General features: G+C 35.7%; 4 protein-coding genes across 4 annotated transcripts; all 4 read left to right on the top strand.

Annotated features, from left to right (window-relative positions):
• The first annotated feature begins 7,312 nt into the window (after positions 1 to 7,312).
• Positions 7,313 to 7,898, top strand: LOC107927915 (auxin-responsive protein SAUR67-like). The gene has a single exon (XM_016859038.2). The coding sequence runs from the start codon at positions 7,387 to 7,389 to the stop codon at positions 7,798 to 7,800; it is 414 nt and encodes a 137-aa protein (XP_016714527.2). The 5' UTR covers positions 7,313 to 7,386; the 3' UTR covers positions 7,801 to 7,898.
• A 1,168-nt stretch (positions 7,899 to 9,066) lies between these two features.
• LOC121222442 (auxin-responsive protein SAUR67) lies at positions 9,067 to 9,931 on the top strand. Its single transcript, XM_041103213.1, has one exon. The coding sequence runs from the start codon at positions 9,471 to 9,473 to the stop codon at positions 9,879 to 9,881; it is 411 nt and encodes a 136-aa protein (XP_040959147.1). The 5' UTR covers positions 9,067 to 9,470; the 3' UTR covers positions 9,882 to 9,931.
• A 2,163-nt stretch (positions 9,932 to 12,094) lies between these two features.
• Positions 12,095 to 12,976, top strand: LOC107927873 (auxin-responsive protein SAUR64-like). The gene has a single exon (XM_016858995.2). It carries the CDS (start codon positions 12,522 to 12,524, stop codon positions 12,924 to 12,926), a length of 405 nt encoding a protein of 134 aa, XP_016714484.2. The 5' UTR covers positions 12,095 to 12,521; the 3' UTR covers positions 12,927 to 12,976.
• Positions 12,977 to 14,122: 1,146 nt separating this feature from the next.
• Positions 14,123 to 14,560, top strand: LOC107927874 (auxin-responsive protein SAUR66-like). The gene has a single exon (XM_016858996.2). The coding sequence runs from the start codon at positions 14,123 to 14,125 to the stop codon at positions 14,558 to 14,560; it is 438 nt and encodes a 145-aa protein (XP_016714485.2).
• Positions 14,561 to 19,365: the final 4,805 nt, after the last annotated feature.

The raw sequence follows: 19,365 nt of genomic DNA, 5'->3' as shown, positions 1-19,365 counted from the left end.
TGCAATTGATCAACAGCAAGCTGAAAAGGGGCCAAATTAGAAGAAAATTATTGGAATGGGCCAAAGCGAAAAGATGGAGCAAGCCAAGGACTAGTCATAAATTTGACTTTGTAAAAAGCCAAAAATAGGAAATTCTATTTTAAGTTTATTTATTTTTAATTATTATTATTTTATATTTTATATTAATTTTCTTAAGCTATTTTTAGTAAACCCTATCTATATAAATAGGAGGTTTTAGTTCTTAGAAAATCATCCATTAATCAATTGTCTTTACATTCCTATTTCATTTTGAAATTCCATTATCCACCTTATTTTTCTTTTTCTTAATTCAATTGAGCATTAGATTATTTTGTCTTCTTTTGTACAAAATTTGTCTAATTCTCTTTGCAAATATTTTTCCTATCCATTTCCACTACCTTTTTCATATAATTTCTATCATTTCCATAACCTTCAAGCATGATTAAATTCATGCCACACTAAACCCCTTTCAGCTTTAAGCCGGTGTTAACCCCGTCAAAAACCCGTGAGTTACGAACCCGAGTTGTTTAACTCCCAAATTTTGATATTTATTATTTCTCCGGATTAAGAGTATGACTTCGTCAACTCACAAAGTCAAGTCAATACTAAGTCAAAAAAGACGTCGTTTGAGTTAGTGTGGCTAGAAGTACAGTTGGAATTCTGAAAGGATCGATTGTCTAATTGGTCTTCCGTGAACACATTGGCGTGCCAAGTGGGAATTGCTGTTTGGTTCTGTCAAGGGAAGTAGTAACCGGATTTAAATGCCCCAACGTTTGAGGGCATTGGTTCGAGCTAGGCTCTTCTAGAACGCAAAGCTGCCGGAGTTCTAAATCACGAACGTTTCGTAGGTTGTTCGATCGGTAAGGGTTAGTTATAGGACGTTCCATAACTAATTTACACAAGGAAGAGTTGGTGTCCAAGGCGTCCTTGGTAACTATAACTAGCTTATCGAAAAAAAGGAGTTCACCTAATTTCGAGGAACGGATCAAAGATGGGAAAACCCGTGCTTAAGGCTGAGCTAAGTTTTATTGATTTTCCTTGAAATTATTTTGTTATTTATTTTTATTTCATCTTTTACTTTTTACTTTTTACGTTTTCTTGTGTTTATTTCAGGTTTCATATTTTATTTCCCCCCCAAACGTCGCGGGCACGACAACTGCCCAGACACTAATCTAGTCAAGAAACAAACAATTTTCAGTAATTCCAATCTCTGTGGGATCGACCTTACTCCCTATACTGCTTTAATTTGCAAACTAGGTGTAGGTTTATATTGGTGGAATCGATAGTCATCAGTTTTGGTGCCGTTGCCGGGGACTGGCAACACTTACAATTGTTTAAATCGTCTTCATGACCAGATCTTCATCAGGAGATCTCGAATACGACCCAGAGATCGAGAAATCGATCCGAGCACGACGAAAAGAGACAGAAGCTCTTAAACGTGCAAGTAAAACAGGAGTTGAGCTAGGACCTAGCTGAACACCCCATAAAATAAAAAAAGTGAGAAAAAATAATACATAATAAATAAAGACTGTTTGAACTGAGTAACCGGGATAGGGTGCTTGGGTTGTCATCCTAGTTCGCGTAAAAAGGTTTGATCTTGTCTATTAATTTTCTGATGCATAGTTAATTAATAATGCCGTGCAAATTATGGAATTCAATATCAATTTAGCGAAATTGTTTAGTTGACATATTTCAATTTTATGACACTTGTTGATTAAAATGTATATTTTGAACATTTATTTCTTTTTGCCTATGTTGTTTGCATTGATTGAGGATATGGAAAAGGGGCTCGATTTTTAATAAATTGTGGAATTGATTCTAATGTTTGAAAGAACAACATGCTTGAGGGCAAGCATGAGCTAAGTAGGGGGATTTGATAAACATGTCAAATTGCATATTTTTTGTGCTTAATTTGGTTTATTGATGAACTGAATCCTGCTAATTAAGTGTTTTTATGATTTAATTCTTGTCAGGGATGCAATTGATCAACAGCAAGCTGAAAAGGGGCCAAATTAGAAGAAAATTATTGGAATGGGCCAAAGCGAAAAGATGGAGCAAGCCAAGGACTAGTCATAAATTTGACTTTGTAAAAAGCCAAAAATAGGAAACTCTATTTTAAGTTTATTTATTTTTAATTATTATTATTTTAGATTTTATATTAATTTTCTTAAGCTATTTTTAGTAAACCCTATCTATATAAATAGGAGGTTTTAGTTCTTAGAAAATCATCCATTAATCAATTGTCTTTACATTCCTATTTCATTTTGAAATTCCATTATCCACCTTATTTTTCTTTTTCTTAATTCAATTGAGCATTAGATTATTTTGTCTTCTTTTGTACAAAATTTGTCTAATTCTCTTTGCAAATATTTTTCCTATCCATTTCCACTACCTTTTTCATATAATTTCTATCATTTCCATAATCTTCAAGCATGATTAAATTCATGCCACACTAAACCCCTTTCAGCTTTAAGCCGGTGTTAACCCCGTCAAAAACCAGTGAGTTACGAACCCGAGCTGTTTAACTCCCAACTTTCGATATTTATTATTTCTCCGGATTAAGAGTATGACTTCGTCAACTCACAAAGTCAAGTCAATACTAAATCAAAAAAGACGTCGTTTGAGTTAGTGTGGCTAGACGTACAGTTGGAATTCTGAAAGGATCGATTGTCTAATTGGTCTTCCGTGAACACATTGGCGTGCCAAGTGGGGATTGCTATTTTTAAAACCTAAATGTCGACCAATCTATATACTTAAACATTTAGTTCGAAATTTGCCCAATTGCTTAAATCGACTAAGTATGAGGTTTTAAGGCTCAAATGTTGAATAAATTGTCGAAAGAATTCATCGTAAGATTGAACACATGCAAAAGAGAAAGACATGCAGCAAAAATTGACATATCAATCAACCCCCCACTTAAACGATGCTTGTCCTCAAGCATGTGTTATATGCAATAAAGTTTAGTAACTCAAACAACAAGCAAAGAGAAAGGTTAAGAATACTCCCCATGTGCTTCAACTGATGTTGTCGGAGTTGGGAAATAATTGTCAGTATTTAGCACGGCGTGCCCACACTACCATCATTATCTGACTTCTGCAAAATCTCCATTACGTTCCTGAAAATAGCAAATTCACTAGATTAAATAAAAATTTATTTATTTACAACCTAAATCTTACTAAAACTCAAAATTAAATAAATGAAAATAAATTTGGGTTGCCTCCCAAAAAGCACTTTTGTTTAACGTCGTTAGCTCGACGACCTTAAATGTTATCCTTTGGGTTTATTGAGAATTAATTTTCCCATCTTGTGCACTTGGATGTTCTTGCAAAAAGGTTTCGACCTTTTTCCACTATCCTTGAAGCATTTCTCAGATTCTCCTATCATTTGATCTTCTTCGTTCATCTTTACATTTTCCTCTATTGGAATCCTTGTATGTTCTAGAAACGGTTTGATTTCCAATTTCGAGGCTTTCATCACATCTTCATGTATTGGTTTTTGGATCATCGATAATTCCTCTTGCTTAAAATTGAGATCCATATTCCTGCAAGGCACAATTTGTAACTTATCATTTGAGTGTCCCATATCCTCATAAACACTAAACCTAACCACGTCACCGTCAAATTCCATGGTAAGTGTTCCATTCCAAACATCAATTTTCGTTCGTGCAGTACTCAAGAATGGTCTCCCAAGAATTATGTCAGACGAATTAGCCGAATTGTCATCCTCCATGTCGATAATGTAAAAATCTGCAGGGAAAACTAATTCATTAACTTTAATAAGGACGCCTTCAAGCAGCCCTTCAGGATAGACGACTGTCCTGTCCGCCAACTGGATTATTACTCCTGTCTCTTTTAAAGGACCCGCGTTAATCAGTTTATAAATAGAATAAGGCATAACATTAATGGAAGCCCCTAAATCACACATGGCTTTCTTAATGCCTATATTGCCTATCTCACAAGGAATAGCAAACATACATTGGTCTTTGTATTTGGGTGGAACTTTCTTTTGCAACACTGCAGAGACATTTTCTCCTACATTTACTCTTTCGTTACCTATTAACCTCCTTTTGCTAGTACACAATTCCTTGAGGAATTTTGCATAACTAGGGATCTGTTTGATAGAGTCGAGTAAAGGGATATTTACCTCCACCTTCCTGAATGTCTCGAGGATTTTTTTTCCTCCTTCTCTTTCTTATCCCTTGCAAGCCTCCCTGAAAAAGGAGGTGGCATCACAACTGGTTTCTGAACTTCCAATTTTGGCCTTGCTGTTGGATCCGAGATCTACTTTTCCCATTCCTTTTCTTGCCCATGATTTTTGGCTAGAACTGTTTCTAGAACCTTTCCACTACCAAGAGTTATTGCACTGACATTCTGCCGAGGGTTCGGCTCTATTTAAGAAGGTAGTTTACCTTGAGACTCCAAGCGATTAACTACCATCGAGAGTTTACTAACTTGATTAGTTAACTCTTGTATTGATGCATCTGTCCTCTGTTGATATTTTGCAGCATCGGCAGCAAGTCTTTCCACGATAGGTTCTAGAGATGTACTCGACTTGTGTTGTGGTGGTGGTTGCAGAGGTCTCGGTTGGTATAGTGGATTATATCGGGGATTAGCTCCGTAATTCAAGTTAGGATGATCCTTCCACCCGGGATTGTAGGTGTTGGAGAAAGGATCATAGTGTCTTTGCGGAGGTCCTGGAAAACCTCCGATAGCGTCAACATGTGCCATTGAATTGTCGTTAAGGATTGGGCACAAATCTGTCGGGTGTTCAGACGTAGTACAAATTCCACATAGTGGGGTCAAACTCTTCTTTTCTGTAAGCAAAGATTGAACAACATTCGTAAGCTTATCCAATTTATCTTCTAAAGTTGAAACGTTTACCCCATTGACCCGTCTTGTCGGTTCCGAATTTGGCCGATATTGTTGAGAATTTATCGCCAAGGTGGATATTAGCTCTCTTGCCCTTTGAGGGGTCATATTGACAAGCGCTCCTCCGCTAGCAGCATCGATCATCTTCATTTCCATAGGGAGCAAACCCTCGTAGAAATATTGAAGAAGTGATTGTTCGGTCAACCCATGTTGAGGACAACTCGCACACAGTTTTTTGTACCGCTCCTAGTAGTCGTAGAGCGATTCACTCTCCAATTGGCGAATTCCCACTATGTCCCTCTTAAGCTCAGCTGCTCGTGACGCTGGGAAAAACCTGTCAAGAAATACACGAGATAAGTCATCCCACGTTGTGATAGAACCGGGGGGTAAGTAAAATAACCATTCTTTTGCTGTATCAACTAAAAAAAAGGAAAGGCCCGAAGTTTGATCTCATCTTCGGGTACTCTCTGGGGTTTCATGCTTGAGCAGACCATGTGGAATTCTCTCAAGTGAGTGTGTGGATTTTCGTTCTTCAAGCCTCGAAAAGTGGGCAAAAGGTGAATCAAGCCCGACTTCAATTCAAAAGGGGTTCCTCCGGTTAGATAGTTGATGCATAACGGTGTTTGCTCGTTGGGAGCAGCGGCTAGTTGACGAATGGTTCAGTTTGCCATTCTTTCTAGTTCACCGAGGTTGTTTTTTATTTCAAAGAGTGGTTCGGTCTCAGGTTCAACCTCTTCGACTTGTTTCCTACGTCGAATTGCCTCTGCATGTATTGCTTCGCTCAACTTTTCAACGTCGGATTCTAGGATTCCTTGTCCTAGCTCAACTCCTATTTTACTTGCACGTTTAAGAGCTTCTGTCTCTTTTCGTCCAATTTTTAAAACCTAAATGTCGACCAATCTATATACTTAAACATTCAGTTCGAAATTTGCCCAATTGCTTAAATCGACTAAGTATGAGGTTTTAAGGCTCAAATGTTCAATAAATTGTCAAAAGAATTCATCGTAAGATTGAACACATGCAAAAGAGAAAGACATGTAGCAAAAATTAACATATCACTTATCAAGTTAGCAAGAAAATGGCAAAAAATGGCTGCAATCAGGAGAAAGAGGATCACATCACCAAGTGCCACCTCAGATACTGACGCAAACAGTTGCAGCACGTCGACAGCAGTTGAGCAGGGCCATTTTGTTGTATACAGTGTGGATCAGAAACGCTTTATGCTTCCAAAGGAGAGCACACCAAATAATGTTTGTGACCTGAATCCTGTTTGATCCAGCCTGAAAAGTCGAGGTGCAGCTCACTAATGTGTAAAGCAGCTGACGATTTGTTGGCTGGAGTGGATTAATGTGCAAAGTTAATATTAATTGAGCAGGACGTACTGTATACTTAAGCTTTAGATCCTATGATATGGGCATTGAAGCAAAACGCAAACATATCCAACCTCACAATTGAACATCTCCATCTGTACAGAAAGTACGAAAATCGATTGCTAGCAATATGTTGGAGCCATTAACAGATAGATGAATGTGAAAGTAGATTATCATATGAGGTGTTCAAAAGCATGACTGCCTAGAAATAAAGACATTTACACAAAGTAAAGTCATTTGGGAGCAACTCCTGTTTCAGACTTGCATAACCCATCAATCCAAGGTTCACTAAACTAGAATCACAAACTTTTTCTCATTAGGTATTATTATCCAGGACATGTGGGGTACTGCAATGCCTGGTCTTGCACTTGTAGATGCCACAATTTATAACCACACGGTTTCGCTTCCCGTGAGTCCCTAGATTGAGTTCCTTAATTCAAAGGACTTCCTTTGGGACATTTTTTTGGCTAACCAATTACAGTAGTTATCAAGTAAAAGCAGGTGAAGTAGATTGAAGCCTATGGTCTGGGTTGTGGATTGAAGTAAAATGCTACCATATTTGACCCCACAATTCAAGACCTTCAGTACTACAAAGTATACATTACGACCAGGACCACTGCTGTTAGAAATCTCTTGAAGCCATCGACAGACAAATGAATGCAAATTAGATTTCTATATGATATATCTAAAAGCATAACAGCCTGGAGATAAAGACATTTCAACCTAAGTATATTCCTTTGGGGGGCAAATCCTATTCCAGAAATCATAAAAACCCATCAATCCAGAGTTAAGTAAACTAGAACCGCATTTTTTTCTTTTCTACTTATGTAATATATCTAGAACATGTAGGTCATTAGAGCACTTCCTTTACCTTCCAGACATGCCCAACTGGCCACTTCCCAAGTGATGGATCATATTTTCCAGCCACATGGTTTTGCCTCCTACATCTAGTTGATTCATTCAAAACACTGCCTTTGGAACTTTTGTGCATCCATATAAATGTTTTCATTCATTTTCAATTTTCATCAGCCCAGCACAAGAACCGCTTTTTCAGTTTCCTAAGATCTTTTAGATTCTCTTCCTTCTCTTGTCCTACTAAACATTCTCCCTTGTTTAAGAAAGCAAACAAAATGACCAGTGCAAGGAAGCTTGTTAAACTGGCAAGGAAATGGCAAAAATTGGCAGCAATTAAGAGAAAAAGGATCACATTCTCGAGCACATCATCAATGGTGGAGAAGGGTCACTTTGTGGTGTATAGCGCTGATGAGAAGCGCTTTATGCTTCCTTTGGACTATCTGAAGAACGAAATAGTGATGGAGTTGTTCAACTTGGCAGAAGAAGAGTTTGGAATTCCAAGCAACAGGCACCTTAAATTGCCCTTTGATTCAACCTTCATGGAGTATGCAATTGAATTGATCAAAAGGAAAGCAAGTAAAGAAGTGGAGAAAGCATTGATTATGTCTATAGTTAATGGCCATTGCTCATCATCATTGAATCTCTATCAGCAAGAAACAAGCCAACAGTTACCAATATGGAGTTTCTAAAGCCAAATTTTGTTTTCAGTTTTGTATACTGTAGCAGTTAATACCATTGTACATTAACTTATATACATAATGAGAAAACTCATGGTTTTCTTTTCATATTTAGTTGTCTGCTTCCATGGCAGTTGTTCTTTTACCTGCACTATGACATGAACAACAAGAATCCTATATATTCCTATATGACTGCTGCACCGAATCAATTGTTTGGGCCTTTTCTGAGAAAACAGAAGACCCAAATCCACCTTGGTCGATATGGATGAAGCAACTAATGGATTTCTGAAACTGGGTTTCCGTTGGATTAGGCCCTGGGAGTACATATAGAACTTGTTATGTCTTTAAACCCAAAGGAAGACAAGAAGAAAGAGGCCCCCACCCCAAAGTCTTGTTTGGTTGCCAAACATATGCAAACATGTATATCCAAATATTTATATCAATGGAATTAATCACACGCTGTTGCATAGAGATTAACGGCACAAGAAAAAAAGTTCACAACTTTATGAGTTTTTTTGCTTCTGTTGTGCTTTATAAATACCCCCCATCAGTTCCTTCACTTAAGCACAAAAACAATACCCTTTCTCTCTTCTAATTTATACAACTTCCATCCATTAGTCACTGAGAAACAAGCATGGTTAGCGCAAAGATTCTTATTAGCTTAGTTGCAAAGGATATCATCTCAGTCAGAAGTTGGATACCTTTTTTTATGCCTAAGCACTCGCAATATCTATCCAGTAAAAGCAGCTGAAGTTTTACAGCCTGGAAATAAAGATATTTACACAAAGTAGAGTTATTTGGGAGCAACTCCTGATTCGACTTGCATAACCCATCAATCCAGGGTTCACTAAACTAGACCCACAATTTTTTTCTCATTAGGTAATATTATCCAGGACATGTAGGGTACTGCAATGCCTGGTCTTGCACTTGCAGATGCCACAATTTATAACCACATGGTTTGGCTTCCCTTGAGTCCCTACATTGAGTTCCTTAATTCAAAGGACCTCCTTTGGATCATTTTTGTGTCTAACCAATCACAGTAGTCATCAAGTAAAAGCAGCTGAAATAGATGGAAGCTTATTGTCTGGACAGTGGATTGAAGTAAAATGCTCCCATATTTGGCCCCACAATTCAAAACCTTCAGTACTACAAAGTAAACCTGACTGTTGTTAGCAATCTCTTCAAGCCATCAACAGACAAAACAATGTGAAGTAGATTTCTATATGATATATCTAAAAGCATAACATCCTGGAGATAAAGACATTTCAACCTAAGTATAGTTCTTTGGGGGGCAAATCCTGTTCCAGAAATCATAAAAACCTATCAATCCAGAGTTAAGCAAACTGGAACCACATTTTATTCTTTTCTTTTCTTGTTAAGTAATATATCCAGAACATGTCGGTCATTGGAGCACTTCCCTTACCTTCCAGACATGCCCAACTGGCCACTTCCCAAGTGATGGATCATATTTTCCAACCACATGGTTTTGCCTCCTACATCTAGTTGATTCATTCAAAGTACTGCTTTTGGAACTTTTGTGCATTTATATATATGTTTTCATCCATTTTCTATTTTCATCAGCCCAGCACAAGAAAAGCTTTTTCAGTTTCCTAAGATCTTTTAGATCCTCTTCCTTCTCTTGTCCTACTAAACATTCTCCCTTGTTTAAGAAAGCAAACAAAATGATCAGTGCAAGGAAGCTTATTAAACTGGCAAGGAAATGGCAAAAATTGGCAGCAATTAAGAGAAAAAGGATCACATTCTCGAGCACATCATCAATGGTGGAGAAGGGTCACTTTGTGGTGTATAGCGCTGATGAGAAGCGCTTTATGCTTCCTTTGGAATATCTGAAGAACGAAATAGTGATGGAGTTGTTCAACTTAAAAAAAGAAGAGTTCGGAATTCCAAGCAACGGACACCTTAAATTGCCCTTTGATTCAACCTTCATGGAGTATGCAATTGAATTGATTAAAAGGAAAGCAAGTAAAGAAGTGGAGAAAGCATTGATTATGTCTATAGTTACCGGCCATTGCTCATCATCATTGAATCTCAATAAGCAAGAAACAAAGCAACTATTGGAACCCACCCATTGAAAAAGTCAAAAAGGGTGGGCACCGAAAGTAGAAAGTAAGATTGGTTGGCAAGTTGGGTTAAAAGTTGGTATGGGATAATTATAATTTTGGTCCCTAATTGGATAGAGACATTGCAAGTTGATCCTTAAACCTCAACTATAAATAGGCCTAACCATTTCTTACTTTCTTCATCCCATAATTGCCATTCTCTACTTAAGGCATTATTCTCTCTCCTATTTGTAAATTTCACTTGTAATTTTTAGAGTGAAATATATTTGGTAGTGCCCGAGGACGTAGGTAAAATTTGCTGAACCTCGTTAAAGTTCTGGTATTTTTTATTATTTATTTTGCATATTTTGTGAATGTGATTGTAGTGATTTATTGTGCTATTAAATTACGATAGAGGGATATTCTGGCTAAGAAAGACTTGGTATTTAAGTGATCTTCGTGATCTACCTCTCTTTCTTGGGAATTGAACTTAGTGTGATTTTTCAGTACAATATTTTTACTCTTTCACACGCTTCCGCGCAACAATTGGTATCAGAGCCAGATTCGTACTTGGGAAATACGACCATTTACGGCACTATTCACGTATATGGCACTATTCACATATACGATACTATTTACGTATATAGTACTGTTCACGTATACAGTAGTTGGGATTGAGAGAGAATAATGCCTTAAGTAGAGAATGACAATTATGGGATGAAGAAAGTAAGAAATTGTTAGGCCTATTTATAGTTGAGGTTTAAGGATCAACTTGCAATGTCCCTATACAATTAGGGACCAAAATTGCAATTATCCCATGCCAACTTTTAACCCAACTTGCCAACCAATCTTACTTTCTAGTTTCGGTGCCCACCCTTTTTGACTTTTCAAACAATGGGTGGGTTTCAATAATCTTCACCTTGAAGATTTGATTAGGATAATCTTATCTTCACACAATTCTTTCTGTCTTTGACAACAATACTTGATAGTGCCTTCTTCAACTGTTAAACTTGTAGGATATTAATCAAGTTCAAACAATGTTCAAACTTGGTTACAACGTATGACTAAAACTTTAGGATTGGTCCAGGAGCATATTAACATGTATTGTGATAGTTAAAGTGCTATTCATTTAGCAAAGAATCAAGTTTATCATGCACGTACAAAGCATATTGACGTACGTTTCCACTTTGTGCGGGAAATTATTGATGATGGGAAAATTTGTCTTTAGAAGATCAAGACTGCAGATAATCCCACAGATATAATAACCAAGGTGGTAACAGTAACCAAGTTTGAACATTGTTTGAACTTGATTAATATCCTGCAAGTTTAACAGTTAAAGAATGCACTATCAAGTATTGTTGTCAAAGGCAGAAAGAATTGTGTGAAGATAAGATTATCCTAATTAAATCTTCAAGGTGGAGATTATTGGAACCCACCCATTGTTTGAAAAGTCAAAAAGGGTGGGCACCTAAAGTAGAAAGTAAGATTGATTGGCAAGTTGGGTTAAAAGTTGGCATGGGATAATTGCAATTTTGGTCCCTAATTGTATAGGGATATTACAAGTTGATCCTTGAACTTCAACTATAAATAGGCCTAACCATTTCTTACTTTCTTCATCCCATAATTGCCATTCTCTACTTAAGGCATTATTCTCTCTCCTATTTGTAAATTTCACTTGTAATTTTTGGAGTGAAATATATTTGGTAGTGCCCGAGGACGTAGACAAAATTTGCTGAACCTCGTTAAAATTCTGGTGTTCTTTATTATTTATTTTGCATATTTTGTGAATGTGATTGTAGTGATTTATTGTGCTATTAAATTACGATAGAGGGATATTCTGGCTAGGAAAGACTTGGTATTTAAGTGATCTTCGTGATCTACCTCTCTTTCCTAGGAATTGAACTTAGTGTGATTTTTCAGTACAATATTTTTACTCTTTCACACGCTTCCGCGCAACACCAACAGTTACCAATTTAGAGTTTCTAAAGCCAAATTTTGTTTTCAGTTTTGTATACTATAGCAGTTAACACCATTGTACGTTAGCAAACATACATAATGAGAAAACTCACAGTTTTCGTTTCATATTTAGTTGTCTGCTTCCATGGCAGTTGTTCTTTTACCTGCACTACGACATGAACAACAGAATCCGACAGATTCCTATATGATTGCTGCACCGAATCCATTGTTTGGGCCTTTTCTGAGAAAATATAAGACCCAACTCCACCTTGGTGGGTATGGAAGAAGAAACTAATGGATTTCTTAAACGGGGGTTTCCATTGGATAAGGGCCTGGGATTCTTCCAAATTCTAGGCCTTGCAGGCAAAAATATCTTTTACCTGCTCCACAATGTATTAGATTACATGTAGAACTTGGTGTGCCTTTAAACCAAAAGGCAGACAAGAAGAAAGAGGCCCCCACCCCAAAGTCTTGTTTGGTTGCCTAACATATGCAAACATATGTATCCAAATAGTTATATCACTGGAAGTAATCTCATGCTGTTGCATAGACATTTACGACACAAGAAAAAAAAGGCTTACAACTTAACGAGTTCCTTTTTTCTGTTGTGCTTTATAAATACCGCCATCAGTTCCATCTCTTAAGCACAAAAAAAATATAACCTTTCTCTCTTCTAATTCATACAGTTTCCATCCATTAGTCACTGAGCAAACAAGCATGGTTAGCACAAAGATTCTTATCAGAAAGGCAAGAAAGTGGCAGAAATTGGCTGTCATTGGAAGAAGGAGAATTACTTCATCACTTGTTGATAAAGGGCATTTTGTGATCTACACAATTGATCAAAAGCGATTTGTGATTCCCTTAGCTTATCTAAGAAACACCATTTTCGTGGAGCTCTTGAAGATGTCTGAAGAGGAGTTTGGATTGCCAAGCGATGGACCAATAACATTACCTTGTGATTCAGTTGCCATGAATTACATTCTCTCATTACTACAAAGGAGTTTAGCTAAGCATTTGGAGAAAGCTGTACTGAACTCTGTTGCAAGCTATCGCTGTTCATCAAATGCTAGTTATTGCCATCAAGCCCATACAGACCAACAGTCATTAGTTTATGGATTCTGAGGAAATTATGCTTTGATATTGTAAATGGTTTATGTAATAATATCTTGTAAATGTTGAAATCCACAGTTAATGAAATGCAATAGCCTTTTTTGATGACTAAAAAAGATCATTTAACTATTATTTGTTTTTTTTACTGTTTATAATGGATGTCTCTTCACAGATTCCAGCATCAAATTCAACAGTCTTTAATTCTTTTCTTCTTTAAGATTTCAAACCTTCAATCTTAGAGTTGTAACATCACTTTGCATATGAAATACAGGTAGGTTTGTCTTAGTGCTTTAGGGATAGTAAGGTTTCAAGCCTTACAACTAACATTGTTTCCACACAATATTTTCCTCATATTCTCAAATTTAATGCTCTCAAGGGTCCAAATCTATAGTTCAATGCCGACCCAATGGTGAAAATTATGTAAATTGTGTGTCTCACTTGATTTGTTGTTTGTGAATAATTCCGGTTGATTTGTATTGATTGAAAGATATATTGTGCTTGTTATTACCAACTTGTATTTATTAGGAGACAAAACTCCCTTTTGTGCTTCAGCTTTCTTCGGTAAGTTCTGTTTCGTCCTATCAGTGTCCTTAAGCCACAAGACAGGAAAGGACTGTCTCCGCCAAGACTTTCACAGTTATGTTACTCGGACTCTTTTCATTTTTCCTAAAGTATAACTGTCTTAAACTTGTTTCCAACCTATATTCGGGTATGCATACAAGTATATGATTCCACAATATAACCAACTCTGATACCGAAGGGATAAAGTATTGCATTTTATCAACCATGCTTAGTAATTAACTGTAATTACAAACCTTTTCCTTGTTTCGATGGTTTCCATGTCCTTTTGTTACTCAGTATCTTCATCTAACTAATTACAATCTAGCATTGTTTATTCCATAGCAACAAAGCACATGGTTTTACCTGCAAGCTTTGGATTGACTAAAAGACATAAGATTTGGTTATGTTTCTTGTTTGTCAAGTTACAGCATCAAGGTATGAATTCCGTACTCGTATAATACTTTATAGGATATTATAAATTTCATTATCTTCCAAATTTTATTGGAATTCCCTAATTGGTCTTAATTAGCATCGAAAGAATCTCAAGCAAAGTTGCCAATGTAGAATCCAATAGAGAAGCTTACAAGCTTTGACATTGAAATGCACATCACAAGTAGCGTCAGAATAGCAAGCATATAAATAGCTGAATGACTTCTTCATCCAGTATTGCTAACCGTCAAATACCAATCAACCTTCTTTGTCACTTTCTTGCTTTAAGATTTCCATCCACAACATGTAAACTATGTAAGCATGATTACAACAAAGAAGCTTATCAGAAAGAAAGGAAGTGGCAGAAGATAGCATCCATTGGAAAGAAAAGAATTGCCTCAGAAAGGACTAGTACAAAGATAGCTGCTGCTGCTGCAAATGATTATAATAGATCATCAGAGGTTGTTAAAGGATGCTTTGTTATCTTCACAATGGATAAGAGACGCTTCCTGATTCCCTTGGCATTTCTTAGCATCTGCATTTTCCGTGAACTCTTCAAGTTGTCTGAAGAGGAGTTTGGACTGCCAAGTGATGGAGCTATAACATTTCCATGTGATTCAGTTTTCATGAACTACATTGTCTCCATTGTGAAATGAGGATTATCCAAGGATTTGGAGAGAGCAGTGGTCAATTCCATTTCTACATATCGTTGCACGTCGGATACTTATTTCAATCAAGGACATGAAGATCCAAAGTCACTTGTTTGTGAATTCTGAGTGATTTAGTCATGAATCTTGTAAAGAATTCTGTTGCACGAAACCATCTCTTCCTAGGTGTAAAATAGTCAGTATCATATCGTATTGCCAAAAGATGTTTCACTGTAAAATCATTCTAATTTTGTAAAAGCAATTGACATTGTTGATAACTGAAATCAGTTGTTTCTTTGCAACATTTCAAGAAGTCCACTTTCTTTTGCTTTATGATGCACTGAAAATACCTTCTAGAAACGGTATCCAAAGATCCAACGGCCTTATAGATTTTATATTTTTTCTAGCATCAGTGATAAAAATATTTAGAAGTTCATTTATCTATCTGATATAATGATAATGTTATGCAAATTCATGACTAAGTTTTAATAGTTTTGCACCAGCAACAACAATCTGTAGGTGAACCTGTACATTACCCTAACTAGAAGGCCTACCAAAAACCGGCTGTCAGGACACATAAAGTGTGTGGCCAAGATGCTAAACAGAATATATGTCAATGTAATCACAAAACAGTGCTGCGTCCCTGAGGAGTACTAACCAAAAGACAGATTCTGCGGATTGGCATATCTCAGCAAGAAAGCAACAAGGACAAGAAAATTACAAGGCTGTAACTTTGTAACGAGCAAATATTAGTTGGTTGATTATTATTTATGTTATGACCATGGGAAGTAAAATTTGGAATATTTTATTGTTGTCCTGCACTCTTGGTCACATAGTTTTGACCAAGATTTTGGCCTCACCAAAGACATAGTTTATCAAACAATGTGATTTGCCTCTTTATTATCACTTGTTTTATATACCCAGAAGAAATCTTTGTAGTAATTATTTAACTCAGGAACAAATACTACTGAACTCAAACTCCTTCATTTTTAGAATGAGCAAAAAAGGTAACCTTCCAAATTTTTCTTTATAAATTCTTGATATTCGTCTTGGTTTATATCTGAAGAATCATAGTTACTTGAATAGGAGACAACCACATTGTGATGCAAAAGGATTGTTCTCTCTTTACATTCAAAGTCCAAGGGTTAATAGCAAAGTGAAACTAACTGTACTGATCAATGATTTGGGTACTCTCTCGTACTGACACGTGGTTTTGCCTGCCTAACATCTTTATTGAGAATTATATGGAAGAGTTTGTTTCTCCACATGGAGACATGAAATAAATCTCTACTAAACAAGACCTAAATATCTGTTGGAATCTGTGGTGAACTGATAATGAGTCAATAATACTGCACCTTATTGTTGCTAAGCCACTTGGAAGATATATTACAATGTATTTATGCACTTATATATAAGCTCCACCTTGTTGGGTTAATCATCCAATAAAACCAAACATGCCCACCTTGCAGATTACACCACATATCTGCCTATCACATGTCTTTGTTTCCAATGAATACCTGCATTGTACTATTCATTAAAGGGACTGCCTCTCTCCTTGTGGTTATATATTCATCCCATTTCCACTGTCTCATATCCAGCATAACAAATTCATTCAATTCAGAGTTTCAAGATCTAAATCTTCACTCTTGTTCCTTTCATCTCAGAGTCTTTCCTGTTAAGACTATAGTAAAGCATGTTGGAATATTTTTAAATATTTATAGTATCCCAATAACTATAAATGAATGGGTGTAATTAATCAAAAGATAAAACTTTTGGTCATTGGTCAAAAGTTATATCATTTGATTTTTTAAAAAAGAATTATAACTATTCAAAAAATATTATTTGAATAGTTACAAAATTAAATGAATAATTATTATTATTTATTTATTCATAAAGACACCTATTGAAATATTTCTATGAAGAGACATGAAAATTCCTATAAATAGGAATGAGATTTCATTTGGAAATCATATCAACAAATTCTAATATTATTTCTTCTCTTCCTTCATTTTCTAATATTATTAGATTATTCTATAAAGTATTGCTGCAGAAATCCTTTGTAGAAATTGAGTTTTTGTTATACATTACTCAGTGCATAGTGGACTATTCTCGTCAGTGCAAAACGCAAATAGTCATTGGCTTCATTGTATCCTCGAGGTTAATTTGCTTGGAACTCGTTTGCACACTGAAGATAAGTGGGGGTGAATATAACCTTAAAGATAGTGGCTTGATACACGCCTTAGAGCCTGTCCTATTTCTTCTTTTTCTTTTCGAGTTCCGATCGTGTGTTCGAGTTTTTTCCTTACCGGAGTTTTGTACAAACAATTTTAAGGTTATATTTCATGATGACTACCACAACACATGAAAGTGGAACACTAAGGGAGTTGGCTTCCAACTTTGTTAAACTTGATCGTTTTGATGGTGGCAATTTTCGACGATGGCAGAAAAAGATGCACTTTTTGTTATCAACTTTGAAGATTGCTGATGTTTTGGATACTCCAAGACCTGAAGAGAATGAAAACGAATCTATTGCTGCAACCCGAGAAAGACAAAAATGGGACAATGCTGATTACATGTGCATGGGCCACATATTGAATGGTTTATCTGATGGTTTGTTCGACACCTACCAAAACGACGTCACCGCTAAAGAATTATGGGACATATTGGAGGCAAGATACATGACCGAAGATGTTACAAGTAAGAAATTTCTTGTCAGTCGTTTCAATAATTATCAAATGGTTGATGGTCGTTCTGTTATGGAACAATTTCGTGATATTGAAAAGATGCTGAATCAATTTAAGCAATATGATATGAAAATGGATGAAATGATTGTGGTATCCTCTATAATAGACAAACTTCCTCCATCTTGGAAAGACTTTAAAAGAAGTCTAAAACATAAGAAAGAGGAAATATCTCTTGAGGCTTTGGCAAATCATCTTCGTATTGAAGAAGAGTATCGAAAACAAGATCAGAACCTAAATTCTGAAAATGCCAAAGTACATGTTACGGAGGAAGTACAAACTACTAAACCATTCAAAAGAAAGTTCAATCAGGCTGATAAAGCACCTAAGTTCAAAAAGAAACAAAAGGGCTCATGCTATCATTGTGGAAAGCTGGGACATTTCAAGAATGAATGTCGATTTTTAAAGAAGAAATCATCTTCTAAGGCTGATAATAACGAAAAGTTCGTTGCAATGATATCTGAAATTAATATGGCACAAGATGATAATACATGGTGGATTGATACCGGAGCAACCAAACATGTGTGCAAAGACAAAAGCATGTTCACAAAGTTCACACAATGTGAAAATGACAATGTCTTGTACATGGGAAATTCTTCCACCGCAACAATTAAAGGCAAAGGGTCTGTTGAACTACAATTCACTTCTGGAAAGGTTTTAACCTTAAATGATGTATATTATGTACCAGAAGTTAGGAAAAATTTAGTGTCTGGAAGTCTGTTGAATAAGTTTGGTTTCAAACTTGTTTTTGAGGCAGATAAGTTTATTTTGTCTAAGGGAGGAATTTTTGTGGGAAAAGGGTATATGTATGAAAGCATGTTCAAACTTAATATTATTAATAAGAATAAAAATACTATTTCTGCTTATATGGTTGAATCATTTTGTTTGTGGCATTATAGATTAGGTCATTTGAATTATAGAAAATTGAATGACATGTATAAATTAGATTTAATTCCTGTTTTTAATAATAATATTGAAAAATGCAATACCTGTATGTTGACTAAAATTACAAGAAATCATTTCCCTAAGGTTAAAAGGAAAACAAAATTGCTTGATTTGATACATAGTGATTTATGTGACTTGCATAATACTCCTACATTAGGTGGAAAGAAATATTTTGTTACTTTTATTGATGATTGTTCTAGATATTGTTATGTATATTTATTGCATTCAAAAGATGAAGCGCTTGATAAATTTAAAGTTTATAAATCTGAAGTTGAACTTCAGTGTGAATCATTTATCAAGTGCTTAAGATCGGATAGAGGTGGAGAATACTATAATCCAAGTTATTTTGAACTCACTGGAATTGTCCATCAAGTTTCAGCCCCTTACACACCACAACAAAATGGTGTAGCTGAAAGGAAAAATAGAGTCTTGATTGAAATGGTAAATTCAATGTTATCATATTCAGGTCTTGGACAGGGTTTTTGGGGAGAAGCTGTTCTAACAGCTTGTCATATATTGAATAGAGTTCCTAATAAGGAAACTAAAATAACCCCCTATGAACAATGGAAGAAAAGGAAACCAAACCTTAATTATTTAAAGGTTTGGGGTTGTAGAGCTATTGTAAAAGTTCCAACACCTAAACGTAAAAAGTTAGGTGAATGAGGAATTGAATGCATATTTATAGGTTATGCACATAATAGCAAGGCATATAGGTTCATAGTAATTGAACCAAATGATTCAATTTCAATTAATACGGTTATTGAATCAAGAGATGCTATTTTTGATGAAAATAGATTTAATTCTATATCAAGACAATTACAACCACAACAATTGATTCATTCTTCAAATGAGAATGAGATTCCATTGAAACAAATTGATAATAATGATGAATCTTGTCAAGAATTAAGAAGAAGTAAGAGGATTAAAAAGGTCAAAGATTTTGGACCAAATTTCATTATGTTTCTTGTAGAAGGAAAAGGTGAAAGTATATGCAATAAGATACCTTATTGTTATAATACCGAATCTGATCCTATTACATTTGAAGAAGCAGTGAAATCTCAAGACTCTGCTTTTTGGAAAGAAGCAATAAATGATGAAATGGATTCAATAATGGGAAATCAAACTTGG

The sequence above is a fragment of the Gossypium hirsutum genome, chromosome A03 (genome assembly GCF_007990345.1).
Source record: "Gossypium hirsutum isolate 1008001.06 chromosome A03, Gossypium_hirsutum_v2.1, whole genome shotgun sequence".
Lineage (NCBI taxonomy): Eukaryota > Viridiplantae > Streptophyta > Magnoliopsida > Malvales > Malvaceae > Gossypium > Gossypium hirsutum.
The sequence above is the reverse complement of the archived record's forward strand: the minus strand, read 5'-3'. Positions and strand labels throughout refer to the sequence as shown.